Source organism: Diadema antillarum, unplaced genomic scaffold (genome assembly GCF_040938485.1).
Source record: "Diadema antillarum isolate AM-2024a unplaced genomic scaffold, OU_Dant_1.0 scf00000112, whole genome shotgun sequence".
NCBI classification, from domain to species: domain Eukaryota; kingdom Metazoa; phylum Echinodermata; class Echinoidea; order Diadematoida; family Diadematidae; genus Diadema; species Diadema antillarum.
In genome coordinates this window covers 401340-418783 of record NW_027271001.1, presented here as the reverse complement: position 1 = coordinate 418783, position 17444 = coordinate 401340, and the positions used below count along the sequence as shown (strand labels likewise).

General features: G+C 41.5%; 1 protein-coding gene across 1 annotated transcript in view; it reads right to left on the bottom strand.

Moving 5' to 3' along the window:
• Window positions 1–3864: 3864 nt before the first annotated feature.
• The window catches only part of LOC139719547 (multiple epidermal growth factor-like domains protein 8), a 101969-nt gene continuing 88389 nt past the window's right edge, over window positions 3865–17444 (bottom strand). Inside the window, exons 34-43 of the mRNA XM_071630959.1 lie at window positions 13907–14127; window positions 12756–13008; window positions 11953–12118; window positions 10908–11103; window positions 9778–9942; window positions 9246–9385; window positions 8568–8694; window positions 7265–7376; window positions 6124–7043; window positions 3865–5148 (exon numbers count right to left, since the gene is read on the bottom strand). Coding sequence (XP_071487060.1) covers window positions 4903–5148; window positions 6124–7043; window positions 7265–7376; window positions 8568–8694; window positions 9246–9385; window positions 9778–9942; window positions 10908–11103; window positions 11953–12118; window positions 12756–13008; window positions 13907–14127 — 2546 coding nt within the window. The 3' untranslated portion in view covers window positions 3865–4902. The remainder of the gene's footprint in view (window positions 5149–6123; window positions 7044–7264; window positions 7377–8567; window positions 8695–9245; window positions 9386–9777; window positions 9943–10907; window positions 11104–11952; window positions 12119–12755; window positions 13009–13906; window positions 14128–17444) is intronic.

Here is a 17444-nt window from a genome sequence, read left to right as displayed (position 1 = left end):
TCCATATCATATACTTTAGAGATGTTTATTTAAAAAACAGAACACAGAGATTGCTAGATTCACATCATCAATAATAAATCATAGGCATGAAAACAAGAGTACAAAATGGGATTTCATCTTAGAAAAAAATTACACAAAGGGGATCAGGCAAGGACACACACACACACAAACACACACACAACCACATAAGGGAGAAAAATAACCCACTACAACAAACAAAAAAATGCATTAAAAAAAAGGGGGTACGAAACATTGATAATGAGTTTAACACAAGGACAAGCGAGGTCCCTGAAGATTTCCATTACAGAAGACTAAATTGTAACAAAATTTTCTGGACAAATACGATTCACTAAACATAATGGAATTTGTTTCATTGCTGGAGAAAACAAAAGTAAAAAAGATGATGATAATCAGTGGAATTTGAGGGGAAAATATCGGGTATTGGTGTGAATAATTCCATGAACATGAGAGGTCTGTAAATGTGGCACTATGTGAAAGTAGTAACACAGGATGTAGAAAAGAAGAAAAAAGAGACATACTAGATCAAATTTGACATGATTATATAATTATATACAAATATGCACACAATAATCGGTGATCAGCCACTGAATGTAAGTTCACAGTCAAATTTATATATCACATGCACGTGCTAACTTCCAGTACAAACACCTCTACGACTGGACGTTCACCGGCACGATTCTGACTATTAGCTGGTATCGTATTTCCGCTTCAAGGTATATGAGTGTCGTGATAACTAGACTATATTTCAGTCTATTCTCATTAGAAAATGGCGAAATTCCGTAGTTAGCCCAGTCAAAAGAGGGAGGCATCAAAAACTCACATTGCAAGCACAGGTTCGGGCAAACGTGTTCATATGACAAGATAAGGAAATAACAAAAAGATGGACAGATCATTACATAAAATTTGATATCTACATTCAACATATAAAAAAAAAAAACACTTTGAACATTATTTTTATTTTTTTCCCTACATCGGTTTGATGTATAGTCATTGCCCATCTCCAAATTGGCCACACTAAAGCCTTCACAGCCATTGACTGTAGGGTGTATATAACATATATACCTGTTACCTGCAGCAACACATCACAATATTACACAATAGCATCATGCTCACTTCAACATTAATACACGTGTGTGCGACATGCAGTGAATAGTGCACTTAACACCTACAACTGTATAATTCCTTGTTGGCGAAATGTAATATTCGGACACACTCTCCGGCAAACACTGTTAAAATCACAATGAAATCTTGCTCGTGAGGAACGACACTTCACCTCGTATAAAAACACACCCTCAGGCTTCTACTCTTTAAAATATCCCCACTTACTACACAAACAAAAATGGTCGGGTGTAATTTGAACAGATGCCATCCCAACCAAAATTGTTCACAACTACTTACAAGTAAGCATACACGCACCAATCCATGGGATATATGAACATATTTTTCTCTCAATTCACAGGGCTTTTAACAGCAAAAATGGGGTATAGCCTTTGTGGAAGCAGAGCCTGGAAAGCTATGTGTGACAACATTGCCCCTTTTCCAATGTATCCATTTTTTTAGTGTAAATAACAAACAAAAACAAAAAAATTAGAATAGAAAGACTTCTGTATCCAAAATGTGTTAATATACATGCTAAAACAGTCTCCATTCATCACAGGGGCTTTACATTAGAATGAAATCTAGCATTGAAGAATGACCCAGTAATCACTTTACCAATTTAAGTACACCTGTTTTCTAAATTTGCAATTAGATAATAACAGGACAATAGGAACTATTGCCTGTTATTTTGGATTAAAAACAAACAAACAAACCACAGATGAAAAAAAAAAACAAAAACCAAATAAAATGTGTTTGAGTTAAAATAAGTTGTAGACCAACCTGGATGAACACTGTTTATGGCAATGCATTATTCTCTTTATATCTTTGAGTATATTTTCATGGACGTATATTTTATATTCACTCCTTCTATCTAGTGTTTACCATCCTCTTTACATATTTGTAATTTTTCACCAGAATGTCCTGTGCGCACGTGGGCCAACTACCGAGCAACTGCAACACGCAAATCTAAGATCGGAACACAAATACAATAACGGAAGAGCTGTGGCAGTTCAGTATCAGCTCATATCCCTGTTTTTTCATGTCACAATTTTCCAACAAAACTTTCAGCTTCACAAAATATCACACTTAAAATGATATCCCTGTTATCAATGTACTTCTCAGTTCAGTTTGGCAGTGGCTCGGGATAATTTCCAACGGACTTTCTGCTTTTATAATCCGCTCATCTCTCTATACAGTGTATATACTGTTCCTGAACTGTGTTTTTAATCATGCCAAAACAATGTCCCAATTTTTCAATACAGGCTTAACATAAATGATATCGGACATCTGTAGAATAAACAAATTTGTTGTTTCACCATTCTGAATACAATCGTTGCCTATGAAATGATAAAGTCAGAATGTCCTTACAGACAGCAGTTTGACATGCCATTTGATGTAACAATGATCACCACAATGCAGAGCCTGAGCGTGAGTAATTTTTCGCGCCCGCCACAGTAAGACAAATTTTGCAATGTTCTCTACAGAATAAGGACATTTAACTACTGGAATATATGGCGTGCAAAAATATTTTCATGCTTTTACAAACTCACCCTAGCTTCTGGTTGTGCGAAAGGCGTGAACAAAATTCTACACCTAGAAAATCTCCACTTTTACAGTACCCTAGCTAAAATGAGGTTTGAATCAGGATTTCACTATGACATACTTCACACAAACACAGAATGGCGTTCTATTACTGTGTTTGCACATCAGGCAGAGAATCACGGGGGTAAAACTTTGGTCTGTCCTATGGACAAGCCAAACACAAACAAGAATCACAATCTGTATTGTACAGGATGAGCAGCTGAAATGGCTGCACACAAGCCCTTGGAGAACATGCAGTACGCAAAGGAATTCTCCACAGACCATTACCTGGAACTGAAAGTTTTGTTTTCTTTCTTTGTTTTAAATGATTCTCTCTCCTTTTCCTCTAGACACCACAAAATGTAGACACCCGTTTTCATTTTCGTCGTCCTGATCGGCAATCCAACTCCCACTCTCTCTCTCTGTTGCGGTCAATACAAAATATAGCCTATTCACATTATGGTACAAGTTTGTTCGTTAGATTCATGTTCATGGTTAAAAAGTCGACATTAAAGACTTTGGAGCCATTCTCTCACACACGAGAAATTAGAGAGAACCTCCGATCACAATAACTACACTGCGGTGACATACACAGTAATGAAAAGAAAATTACTGGAACTCTTGCACATGATCTTCACATCAACCTTTCACAAAGGCTTTTTAAGGTAAGCACTATCTGGGCACCCGTCCCGCTTCATCATGAATATTCATCATCTACATGTATCCGTAATACCGTTAAAATACATATTTTTTTCATTTCCCGGCAGCGTTTTTACATTTCTCGGCAAAACTGAACATTTTTCCATCTCCCGGCGAGATGTTTTAACATTCCCCGTTGATGCAATTTTTCGAGATTTTTACATTTCCCGGGCATACGTTTTGCACGTATCCAGCGTTCTGCCATTTACTAGTACAGTATCTTACTGCCTGATGAATATTCATGATGAAGCGGGACGGGTGCCCAAATAGTGCTTACCGCTTTTTAAGCTATCTTTACAGAATGAAGTCACATGATGAGTCAATCACATGACACATAAATGTTGCACATTTCATTTTGCACAGACATGTGCAGGAGAGAGAGAGATGGAAAAACAAAATCATTTGCAGCAGTTCTCTTCACAGTTGAACTCTGCACATACAGGGTAGGGTACTACATACGCCATATATTTAGTGAGCCTAATTTCACGTTAATCAGGATTTTGCAACAGTTTTGCGAGCGGTTAAATTTGCAATTGTAAAGTGCAGTTATGAACAGAGAAATGTACACATGGACACGGCATTCATGTCGGGATCACAATGAATATTTTTGCATGCTGTTGAATTCCTGAATGGCAGCAGCCGACTCCCGAAACTCGTGAATCCCGTTTTCTTTGCTCAATTTTCCACGAATGGATTATATTCATATCTGGTCAGTATCCTCTTGTTTGCGTTCATCAAAATAGAAACCTCGCAAGATATATATGGCATATACAATACGTGGTACAACATACCATGTGCTGCCATTGGCACGCTTTGGATTGGGATGGACATGGTCTGCGGTAGTGATAGAGGTCACCACCGAAGTTTCCTGCCCAAAAAAGTTCATGCAGAGATCGGGACATTTTGATGCGATCGTCACACGGGAAACGCTAGAAGCAGTGCACACATCGGTGGGCGGGGCACACATGCCGTCCGTAACAGTGTGTTAGAACAATGCACACACACAAAACACTGCTGAATGGGTCGGATTAACGTCGAGTCCATCGGATTCCACCCGCTCCTCAAAGTGGCGGTTAAACCTCAAGAGGTGAAACGCACGAGCCTGAGTAGTTCACACTGATACTCCTCGAAGATAAAAGAGGAAAGTTGTTTCACTGCAATTGTAGCCGCATCTCCATCTCTCTCAAAAATCCCAACCATCCATCTGCTGCACATGATTTCACAACTCTCATCTAAATCCGTTCAGGTATTGCCTGCTGGGCACTCAAAGGCAGCTCAAAACATTTTCCTTCTTTTTCAAAATGTCGAGTCAATAATTCCCGCTCCCTTTCAAACGAAGCTTCAAACGGTCTGATAAATCCCTCCATGTTCAACATGTGGAGCACAAAAAGAAAAAAAAAATATATATATACTTTTTTTTCATATATTCATATATTTTGAATATAGACAAAACAAAACAGGTTGAGTCTCTCGAATATTTCATGCAGGCGACAGAGGGGCATACTATCTCCTGTTATTGATGTTGAAAAGGAGACCGGACTTGAAAGCTTTCGTCTGCCGCTGCTGCCGTGCGTTGGTCTGCCCATCCTGGCCGGGCTTGGACACCGTCTTGAGGGTGATGAGGGCCGAGCCCAGGCAGGCCCTCACGGGGGCCCGCATCTGGCCGGGCAGGGCGATGACCACAGTCCCGATGGTGGCCATACCATCATCTGTTGGCTCCGAGGCGATGAGGCCTGGTAAGAAGCGCTCCTGCCGGGGTTGCATTGAGAGGGAGAGAACAAAGAGGACATAATGCATTACACAATGATTAGAACTTTGCCCCTTCAATCACTGCTTAAACTTGGTATATCATACTGGAAGTTGGATAATGATTAAAACACTATTCCAATGGTAGGAGGCCCTATTGCCTTCCAAATATTGGACTCAAAGGGCTCATTCTCATTCTCAAAATTGAGACAAAAATATATTGCATTCAATGCTATACTCAAAAGAACACCTAAATTTCTCTGAGCCACATCTGAATCATCCACGTACACTTTATAGAAATCAAATAGTGATAAACAAGAAATGAATATTCCCTCTCCAGAACAGAACACAATATGCCAATTTATTAATTTGTTCCACCTGAAGTTTGCTAGCAACCTTGCATTGCAAACATTCTCTTTTAAAGGGTAATCATAACCATTGCAGGAACCTGTATGATGACGAAAAAAATCAGAATTGTGTACTAGCTTTAGTTTCAAAAACGGGGAAGTTGTATGGTGCAAGAGAGTTATGTTTTCATCAAGTAGTGTGGTCACTTGCTAATAAGCACTACATGCTTCCTATGTGGTCCTGTATTAAAAACAAAATCAATTCTACAGTATATTCTACTGCTTCATTAATGACTCAATAGTCATCACCTCCCACATAACAATGAATCCACAATTTGTGCATGCATGGAACATTCCTGACCAGTATATGATTTACAGTCGCCAACAACTTTTGGAAGACAAGGGAAGTAATGGAAGAATCCTCAAACAGATATAATAGACTTCTTGTAGTCTCAACACAAAAGAATCAACAGTACTGTAACTGACAATACAGCAGTATGACAACTACAAGTGAGCGTTTGCCTTTCTGCTCTTACATGGACACTGTAGTGTACCAAAATGATCAAAGTTTTTATGTACAGTGTGATTAATGGCTAATGTCAAACATCCTCATTAAGATGCTGTGACTTACATTCACAATTTCCTGAGCATTCAAGGTCATCTCTTCCCCCTCGGTGTTGGCTGCGCCACCACTGTCCACCTTGCCACGGATCCTGCCGAGCCGGTGGTGCTTCTTCTGCAGCGAGTGCCCCTTGCCGGTGCCGGCCAGTGCCGGCGCCTGGTGGGTCTGTATGCTGGGGTTCTCGTAGTACAGAAGCACCTGGCCAAAGGGGCGGCTGGCCCGGTGCTCCATCTCCTGTAGGTGCATGCGCCGGTGCTGGCGTGCCTCCACCCCAACCTTGACCTTCCAGATGCCGATGAGGAAGGCGAGGAAGAGGAAGAAGCAGGAGAGGAAGACGGAGAAGAAGATGAAGAGGTCGATGTGGGGCTGGTCCTGCCGGAAGTACATGATGCCCTGGGTGGCGTCGTAGTCCGCCGCGCCGTGCCCGACGAGGGCGATGTAGAAGCGCCGCGACGTCAGCTGGTGGTACTGGCGCGGGAAGGTGATGACGAGCCGGTTCTCCAGCTGCCGCACCACGGTGATGAAGTGCTCGTCCTCGATACTCATGAAGGTGTTCAGCCCCTGGGCGGAGACCTCGGAGAGTTCGCCCTGACCGGGATTCGGGGTCGTCACCACGGTGACGTTGTCGGAGCGACGCATGCGATTAAGCACTACCTCCTTCGCCCAGTCGGGGATGCTTTCATCGTGGACGGACCGCCGCCTAACCTGCGAGCCGGAGTTGATGTAGTTCTCATCAATGCTAATTATCTGCTGCTGAAGCTCTTCATCGTACTCCACTACAAACACATCGGAGTCATACGTGACGTAAACGTCAAGGGCGCCATATGTAATATCCACAGTCAGCCTGATGTCAAGGTCCGAGTATTTGGGCATGATGACAAAGAAAGAAGAGGCTCCATTGGGCAGGGGTTGTGCATTTATTGGGCAGTCTGGAAAAAGAGAATGGAATGCAAAATTGAAAGAAAAAAGATGTGAACAGATATCATGAACATGAATATTGCATCACTGGGTATCATACACAGACCAACAAGAAAATTTGCACTGTCTGCTTTTTATAATAAAGCAGTGTTTCTTGAGAATAATTTCGGGCTTACATTATGCAAATACATTTTATTTTTCCTCAAAAGAAAGGCAAAATTTTTCCCCACACCTGTCCTGCTGTCGGGATGGAAGCAGATGTCGTTATCAACGTGCATCTGCCGGTAGCACTGGTGGCTGTCGGTGGGCGTACCCTTGAACAAGTCGTTTATGCACTGGGAACACTGTGGATGTGGGAGGTTAAAGGTCAAACACAGATTACATATGCCTGCAGAAAATGTCAATTTTTGCTCTAAAATGGACATGTATGCATGAGAAATACATGAAAAAAGCTGTGATAGACGAAATCAACAGAAATTTAAAATATTAGCCAAAATGGTACGCCAACAGTATTGCAATCTGAGAACATATCTGATCATGGTTGCTACGTAATGTCTTGTAATCGATTATCTAAAATCAACAAATTGGGCCGTAGCAGTATCCATCGATTGACCATGAGAGAAAGAATCGCATGCAGCATGTTGAGAAATACAACCGCTAGGGCACAATCGATCATCATGAAACATTCTACCTACATTGTATTCACTACTGAACGGGAGAGCTCTTTAGGAGCTATAATTTCTGTTTAGAGGGAAGAAACCGTGGAGGAATGTCAGAAATCGTCATAAGCACTGAACACAAACAGTTTTCTAACAACAACAATAACAACAGCATAAATTTTTTGTTTTCCTTGCAGCTACATTCGGTTAACTTGCAAGTTAAGTATTCACCTGCTGCTTCTCTGGTCGATTACACTGTATGTAGCTCTAAAGGAGGAGAGCCCACTATTGATTTCTCAGTAGTTAGAAAAATTGTCAAACACCTTTTTATTGCTAGATCTATAATGGGTCCTAAATTGGCAACTTATGATAAACTCTTTTTCTTTGACAAATTTTGAGACCCTATTCATGAAATTGGGGGCATGCTTGCAGAGATTCATAATGCATAATTTTTGTGACTAATGTCACCCAACTTGGCAGTTTCCAATGACTTTTGTGTGTACAATGTATGGGTTTTACAAGAAGTGTAAGATTAATGTTTTTGCCTGGTTTTCCTCAGGTAACATACTTTTGGTTATCTAACCTATTCTAGCTTAAAAAGAAACATTGAAGAAAAACAACAACATAGAAATATGTAACAATCAAAAAACAAAAAAATGCAAAAGAAATCAAATCTCCCATCTAAGGTTTTTGATATCGAAGATGTGCTGGAAATTCAGAGATGCTACATGTAATCAAAGGATGCCAAGATAATAATTTTTGGCAGCAAAAAATACACGATCAGAAATCTTGGCAGTGAGAGACGGCCCCAATGACTTCATGTTCATGTGTCTATCAATTAACTTTCTGAGGCCACGCCCTGGTTCCTGCACCCACCTGGTGCTCCCAGCACGGTTCCGAGTACTCCTCGGAGGGGCAGGTGGGGGACATGGTGTTGTTTTGGCACTCGTTACACTCTCCAGAGTCCTTCTCGCACAGGCTGCCGTGGCCGTTACAGTCACACCTGTGAGATAAATACAGGTAGCAGGCAATGAATAAAACAACAGACACATACATGTAGGCAGATTGATAGTTGGGGGCCCCCCGGACTGAGGAATCTTCACGAATCTTCTTATCTAAAACCACAAGTGATAGAGGTCAGTTAATGTTATGAATATGTAGATTGGTGACTGCAGTTCCTAGTTTGTTCATGGCAGATCTGGGGGTGCCACCTTGGGAGGGGGTGGGGGGGACCGGATTAGGGTCCAATTTTCATGTTTTCATCTCTCTTGTTGAAAACGCATCATCAAGTTTTCACCAAATTTAGCAGGTAACCTCCAAGGGTGATAGGATCTAAACATGTTCGAGTGAGCCTTTGGTTGGCTCAGGTGCACTACAAACTTACCCTGTATTAAACTCACAAACATTGCAACGCAGGTCACATTATGACCGCAAAATCTCTTATTATTTTAAAACATGCCCTTCAATTTCTCACAAAAAAGAAAGGAAAAATACTTCAAACAAAGGAAGATGCATATATACAGTTAGTCTCTTCTTTTGTCAGATGACACTCACTCTCGACAATGGTTGAAATGTCCGTCCAACTTGAAGTAGCCGTCGATGCACTGGTCGCAGTGGTCACCCTCGCTGAAGTTGCTGCAGTTGATGCAGATAACATCATCGTCCAGCGGTCCATATGGGGACAGGTCCGAGATCTGAAAAAGTGTGCAACAGATAATTGGATTATTTGACTGCCATGGGACACAACTTTCCAACTTTCCAATACTCATTACGAACGCTTGCAACATGCTGCCTTCCACTTTTTTTTCCCCCACCTCCACTCAAATTGTCAGAGACTGACAACTTTCACGAAATGGTGCCCAGGTTTCTCAGATATAAATCATTATCAACCTCACTTCATCCTTAGCTTCATATTTTCATTATATCAGACACTCCGGTAGCATGTGATACCCAACAGCTCAGAGCTTTCAAACCAGAAACATTCTATGATTATGAATTTGTTGGGTTAACTGCCAGGCAGATCCTAGTAACAGACAAAAAGTGAGTATAAGGGGAGCAAATTGATCAAACTTTGGTGGTGACTCACGTTGGCTGGGGAGACGATGGTCGAAGGGTCGATCCTGTCGTAGTCCGCGCGCGACAGACACATGTGACTGTTGTTGTTGCAGAGGGCATAGCACGGGCGGCACGTCCCGCCCTCCTGGGCGGGGTTACCGACGAACAGGGGCAGGCATCGCTGGCACTGGTCTCCCTGGAAACCGGAATGTAATGGATGAGAGAGAGAGATAAGATGGGAGAAGAGAAAGGGAGAATACAAAGTGATTTACTACCAAAATCTTTCAAAAGAAGATTGTGAGATTCAGGGGCGTGTCTTGTTCTACACCAGCTGCAGCTCTGTAACATTTACTACTGCACCCACCTCCTGCTCCTAGTATTACACTTCACTGCTAACTACAGACATTCCCCCCTGTTCAATGGGTAGAGCGCTAACGGCTTTTTGCCGAGTCCTTTTGCCGACTCAATCCAGAGAGTATACAACAAGCTGTCCTTTTTGAGAGTACTGCACACTGCCCATCACAAAATATCTACAAGAAAAACGCCTTCCTGCTGTGTTGGCAAGCATGGTATCAAGAGTTTGTAGATCTTTGTTACTGATCAAATATTAACAACGACTCTACTGGTGTCACAATGTGTAGTCTCATGCAAGTTTAACCAGTTCCTTGACCACCATTACACTCATATGTACAATGTACCCCCTTTAAAACTTTGTATGGATGGGATGTTAGAAAATTGTATCATCATGGCATCAGAGTGCATTTTTCATATATGTCAATTTCTGCCTCTGTCATGACACAGACGCATCAACAATGCCACATGGTTTGTAAATGATTCCTCTGATTATACTGTATACGGTATATGTTTCACAACTGTTTTGTTTGTCTGTTTTCGCAAATTTTGCGATTTGGGTGCTATTCGCGAATATCAAAAAACACACAGAAATATTACTTCTGATCCCAACACCAATGTGACATGTATGCGTACAGTTTTACGTTCAGAACTGGACTTGAACTGGACTCTACAATCGCGAATTTAACCACTTGCGAAATTGTTGGGAATTCCCGATTCACAAAAACTTAGACTCACTAAATATATGGCGTATACAGTAATCACAGGGCAGAGAAAGAGAGAGAGAGAGCATAACATTAGTTTTCTCACCGTTGTGTTGTTCTGACAAGACAAGCATTGCTTGGTGGCGTCCACTCCAGCGCAGTCGCTGTGACCGTTGCACTCGCACTCCACGCTGCAGTCCTGGCCGACGTAGCCAAAATTGCACTGGCACTGGCCCGGCGCCACACAAACCCCATGCTCTCCGCAGTCCTGCTCGCAGATCGGCTCGCAGGGACCATCCACACTGGAAAAAGGTGTGACATATAAAAATGGCACATCATTCCTAAACTCTCTTCCAATTTCAAAGTATCGAGTTTACTCCGACCATACTAAATCCAAACGCCTACCCAATGTTGAGGTGAAATCTGGGGATACACTCAATTAGAAACCGTACTTCTGCATTACCTATTTACAATTCATTCCAAATTTTCACCATATTTGACAAACTATGCCCATCACCATGTTTTGAATTATACAGCTCTGCACCTTCATGCCATTCACTTATTGAGGACAAGTCGCGGGTAAACTTTGGCACGTGTCTATAGGAAATGCGTGTTGTAGCAAAATCTGCCCATCCTAAGCGGGTTAAAGTGTACCAAAGTGATGATAACAGACTTTTATCATAGGTCAGCGCTAGTTTCAAACAAGACATCATCCTTGCTAACGGCTTCTGGCAGTGGGTTTGAACCAGATACAGATTGTACGAACATTGTTAGCAACTGTTGCATTCACAGATATATTCTGGCTATGTGACATTGTTTAGCACCAGTTTCCATGTAAATTAATGACTTCGATGCAACTCTATGCCAACTATATGCAAATATTCCTAATATATGTTGTTTAGTTAGACAAATGCATTGCAATTCTGTTCACAGCATGTACCTTCATGAACTGGAGCCAGCATGAAATACTCACAAATAGCTACTGGTATACAATGCCGCTTGTGCAGAAGAAAACATTCTCATGCATTTTATTTCAATGAAAGTTTCATGCACTCAGAAATGTCTGGGTTTAAAATAGAGTTTTAATTTCATCTATTTTGTCAGGGATGAGGGGTATAAGATCAGTTATTGTCTTTCTGGCATTAACCAACCTGTTGCGTTCGTAGCCATCTTTACATTGGCACTCGTAGGAGGTGGGCTGGTCGATGCACACCTCGTTGTCCCCACAGTTGTGGTGACCGTTCAGGCACTCATTCTCTGGTGGACAGGTCAAGTAGGTCCAGTCCGGAGTGACGCCGTTGGTCGAAACGTTGAACTCTGAGGGCAAGAATGGAATGGGTTTTGTTTGGAAGGGTGACACAAAATACTTACAAGTGTAGTTTCATCACAAAATGGGCAATGCGGCATTTTTAGATATTTTAAAGTAAGTACATCATCAGATAGAGGAGTAACAAGCCTTTCCTGTGATAGCTTACTTGTTTCATAGCAAGAAATAATTTTGAAGTTGTAATCAAAATATCCCATACTTTCTCAAATTTTCCTTTGCTTTTTGAGCAGCTTTCATTTGAAATATCTCAACTTCACAAGAATGGAGTCAGCTAAGTTTGCAATAAAACTCTTCTTCATACACATGAAAACATGCAAGTTGGAAAGTAACATGACAACATTCACATCTAAAAAAAGAATACACAGCTTGAAATGAAACCATCTGGTGCTAAAGGTGAAAGATCATGAAGAGGAATTTTAGGACGCGATAAAACAATAAAAAGACACAAATTCCACCGCGGGGGATGTAGTAAAGTTTTCTAGCGTCGGCAAAAAGATGTACTTTTTAAGATGTTTCATGTACAGTTTACATGTATACAGAGTTTTATATCATTGAAAAAAGAGAAAAATACAAAGAAGGGGAAGTAAAAAGGAGAAGGGTGGTCAGTGTGAGAAAGTCTTAACTCACCTGGGGTATAGACCCAGCTGATTTCCTTGGCAGAGCACTCCCCGTCCGTTGGCCCATGCAGTCCCCCCGAGAGGCAGATCCCCGTGCCGTTACCGCCGGGAATGGGGCACCAGCCGCACCAGGCCTGGCGCAAGCAGTGGGCGCACTGGGAGTTTGCGTAGCAGGGCGTGGGGCAGTTCTCAGACGCTCCCTGTACCACGGGACCGCACTCGCCCACGGCGCACCGCAGGTGGAGGTACGTGGGTGACATGCACTGTTGGTAGGAAAAACAAAGTATTGTTATCATCAATATCAGGGCTCATATTCCCAAAAAGTAGTTAAAATAATATCCATTTGTATTTGTAGTAAAAGTAGAAATATTCACAGTATACTGACTTCCGCAGATTTCACCCTCCTCTTGGCAAGCACAAATTCTAAACCTGGCAAAAATATGTGTATCTTAACAATTTTCTGTGCACATTTTGAATGGGATGAATCACACATTTCTTCATATATTCTTCAGATAAATGCTAATTACTTGTGTGTGTTTGCCGATACTATCTGTAATGGATCATTTGTGTGTTGACTGTAAAACAAATGTGTGTAATTGTGCAATTGAAGCACAATGTATGTATATCAGTATGCATGTTGCACAGTCAGGTAGTAATGTACATAAATTTTCATGCACGGAAATGTACATTTTTTTTTGTGTGTGGGTTGGTAGAAGACATTTGTTTCGGAATTGTGCTGCATGAATTTAAGAACCCACAAATATGTTTTTCAGCCACTCACCACAAAAATCTGATCATGCGAAATAATGTTCAAAGTAATGGGCACTCTCACAGAACTTCTAATACTGAAGAGGCTACCACAGTAAATGATACCAAGAATGCTTCCATGACACTTGATCCTGTGACAAATGCCATTATAAAATATCTGCACACTAAGCTAAGCATAAATTCTACCCACAAATACAGTATAACCCTAACCCTAATACTAATCTTCATGTCAAACCAAACCTAAAACCCTATCACGAACCAAAACCTTACCCTAAGTCCTTGAAGAAAATAAGGTTGGAGTAATTGTGGCATGAACAGATGTCATGTCACCATAAAGAACACATTGCCATAATTATTATCGTGACAAGTTGCTAATATTAATTGGGCACTCACCTGACTGAGCCAGGTGCTCCAGACACATTCCTGCCAGCCGCCATCAGCACCCAGAGAGCTGAGGCAGTCGCCGCAGGTGGTGTGCTGCGAGCACGGCGTGGGGCAGGACTGGGGTGGCACCGTCACCAGCTCGTACTCGGGCGGCGACATGGCCAGCAGCCGCTTGCTGAAGCAGTTCCAGTCGTAGATGGGCTTGTGGTTGAGCAGGCGGCGCGTTTCACCTGCAGGAGGGCAGAACAGGGTGCAGAGAATAACAATTCAAGTGAGGAGGACATTGGAACTGTTCCAGATGGATCGTCAGATAGTGAAATCATACAAAATGTTCTATACATTGTAGATCAAAGCATCAGTATTTAAAATTCATACCGCAGTTTCCACAAGTTCGTTTGACTTAGTGCGTGTTTATACAGGAGCCTCTCGCATCGGCGCGCATGAGCCGGTATTTTACATCCCGCATGAACGCTTATTTCTCGTGTTTATACAGAAGTCAAAATACCGGCTCATGCGAGCCGATGCGAGCCGATGCGAGCGGACCTCAGCTGAACCGGACCTCTCGAATTTTGGGGTCAAGCATAGGTCACGTTCGCAGTGCAGTTTATTACTTGATGGGAAAAAATGAAAAAAAAAATCAAGATGGCACCGGCAAAGTCATCATGACCACCAAGCTTGAAGGTCATTCTTGTAACGTTCCTCTTGACAACCACCCGGCCAAATGATCAATTGAAATCCAGTTTTTTTTCAGTAAGAAGGAGAAGACGTGGTTCGATCATGACAGATATTAAAATACACGCTTTCCGGTTACCTCTCGAATTTCGGTCGTCTGTATAAACACACAGCAAAATATGCGAGGCTCCTCTCGCATCGGCCACCTCAAGAGGTGGCGGACGGAACCTCTCGCATGAGCCTGCATTTGGCGGCGTATGCCGGCATACGCCGTGTTTATACAGAGCAAAATTCGAGAGGTCCTCTCGCATGAGCCGGCATGAGCGCGTAGCGCGTATTTGCTTCTCTGTATAAACACGCTCTTACTGGGGGCATGTACAAAAACAAACCCAATAGGATATGACAATAAAAATTTAAACAGAAGAGAACACAATTTCAAAGCTGTCAGGACTGTTAATGGTCTAAAAGTTAAAAACAAGGTTCTTAGTGTTTGAAGGTTTATGAGAAGGCTCCGCCGATGAGTAAACTAAATAGCTATTTAAAGCAACCCATGGGTTAATGAAAAAAGACTGGAGAATTCAACAACAGACAAAAAGGCTGTAAAAATTTAAGATTCAACAAAAAGCCTCTCAAGATGTAGAAAATTCAAATACTGTGTAAAGGGTTTAACAAAAAAGAGAATGTCCTGAGAAGTAACAGATTTTTAGAGAGAGGGGTAAAATAAAGGCTCTTTAGATATACGTGTAAGTAGGTTCTAAAGTTCTGAGAAAGAAAGATTAAGAATGACAGAAGGTAATAAGAACTAACGAAGAAACAACACTAGAAATAAGATGATAGACAAAGACAAGCTCTTCAGAAGAAACAGCTTTCAGAAAAAAGCTTTCAAAAACTAGAATATGACTTCTTTGAGGCAGAGGCTACAGAAGTAAGTTGTATTCAAGCATAATATTGCTACAGTGCACTTCTGTTATAACAAACACGGTTATAACAAAATTCCGGTTACAACAAAGTAAAAATTCAGGCCGCAGCATAATGGGCTCTTTTTTTTTTTTTCTTTGTTAATTTGTTCGGTTATAACGAAATTTTGATATAACGAAAGAAAACTGCTGGTCCCAAGGACTTTGTTATAACAGGTGTCCACTATGTTAGGGTTAACCCTATTTCAACTGGGCTATTTGAGACCAAGTTTTTCCGGGGGGGGGGGGGGGGGGGGGGGGGGGGGTCAATTTGACCCCCCCCCCCCCCCTTCAAATCTCGGCCGCCGATCATGCGATCGCCGCAAAATTTTGCCTGCACATAGAGCCGGATGTCAACTACAAGATTATATGGTCATACGATAGAAAAATTTTATTTCATATTCTTTAATAAATTAATTATGCAAATTTACGCATGAAATCATATTTTCACCTATAACTCCATTAAAAAGATTGAAGGATTGCTAAATTTTTGTGTCAGAGTTCCTCAAGACACATCGAACAATTTTCTTGTAAAAAAATAGCGCATTCAAAATCAGTTTCTTTTGTTTTTTATTGTTTTGTTAATTTCTTATGTATTTTATTGTTTTTTCGACCTTTTGTTTTCTATTGTTTTTTGGCCAAAATTTGTTACAGGCACTTTTTAAAGCTTATCTACATTAGAATTGATTAATTTCAATGGTTAAAAGTTCAAATAATCTATTTTATATCAATTAAACAAAAAAACACAATTTGCATTGGATTTACATACGAAATCATGAATTTGAGCTGTTTTCGGGTTGACATGCATATGCAAAACATTGCGTAACTTCAGAACGGTCGGCCGTGAATTGGCAAAACAACGTATCTGCATTTTGGTACTTTCGAGATATTCGCGATTTTAGATTTTGAAGCCACAAAGTACTAGAATTGTTCCCATTTCTCTCCAGTCGAATAATTTTCCAAGATACTTTTTTAAAAATATGGCTTACATCATTCTTCTAGTATCTAGTTGAAATTTAAGTCAAAAAGAGATTTTTTGTTCAAAATATCAAAGACTTTTTGTAGATACGTTGTTTTGCCAGATCACCCAAACTTCGGATCACGTACGTGGTTAGGTAAAACAACGCAAGTTGTTCTGCGCACCACGGCAGTAGCATGGCAGAACAACGTATCTTACCTCGCACTGAGCAGTAGCAAGGCAGAACAATGTATGTGCAGCGTGCAGCGTGCAGCCTCTCTGCGCATCATTCTGCGCAGGGAATGTGATTTGGCAAAACAACGTATCTGCGCTTTGGTACTCGGCAGTAGCAAGGCAGAAAAACGTATGTGCAGCGTGCAGCCTCTCTGCGCATCATTCTACGCAGGGAATGTGATTTGGCAAAACAACGTATCTGCGTTTTGGTACAGTAGCCGCGCTGCGGCTAAGACCGGGCGGGCAGCTGCATGCTGCAGTGAGGTTGTTTTGCCATGTCACTCAACGAAGATGCGTTATTCTGCCAGAAAAACCAGAAGCTCAAATGAGATTCTGGGACAGAAACTGTTTTGGCAGAACAACGTAAGTAAGTTACGTTGTTTTGCCAAATTATTTGGACTTATTTTGAAAAATCGCTGAAATTTAAATGCATTTTTCTAAAAATTAATATCACTTTGAGAGCTGAAATTTTGACAGATGTTCAAAAATGGCTTAACTTATCTAAAAAGCCAAAAACCTGAAAAACCACACATTTTCAGATACGTTGTTTTGCCAAATCATGGCCGCGGTGTACCCGGACGTTGCAAATTTGGTCTCAAAATATGCGGGAGACTTCAATGAAAAAAGTCATGAAACGACGCGGCAAAATCTTTGCACGTTGCGGAATCGTGGCGCGAAATGTCGAGGGGGGGTCAATTTGACCCCCCCCCCAGTTAAAATAGGGTTA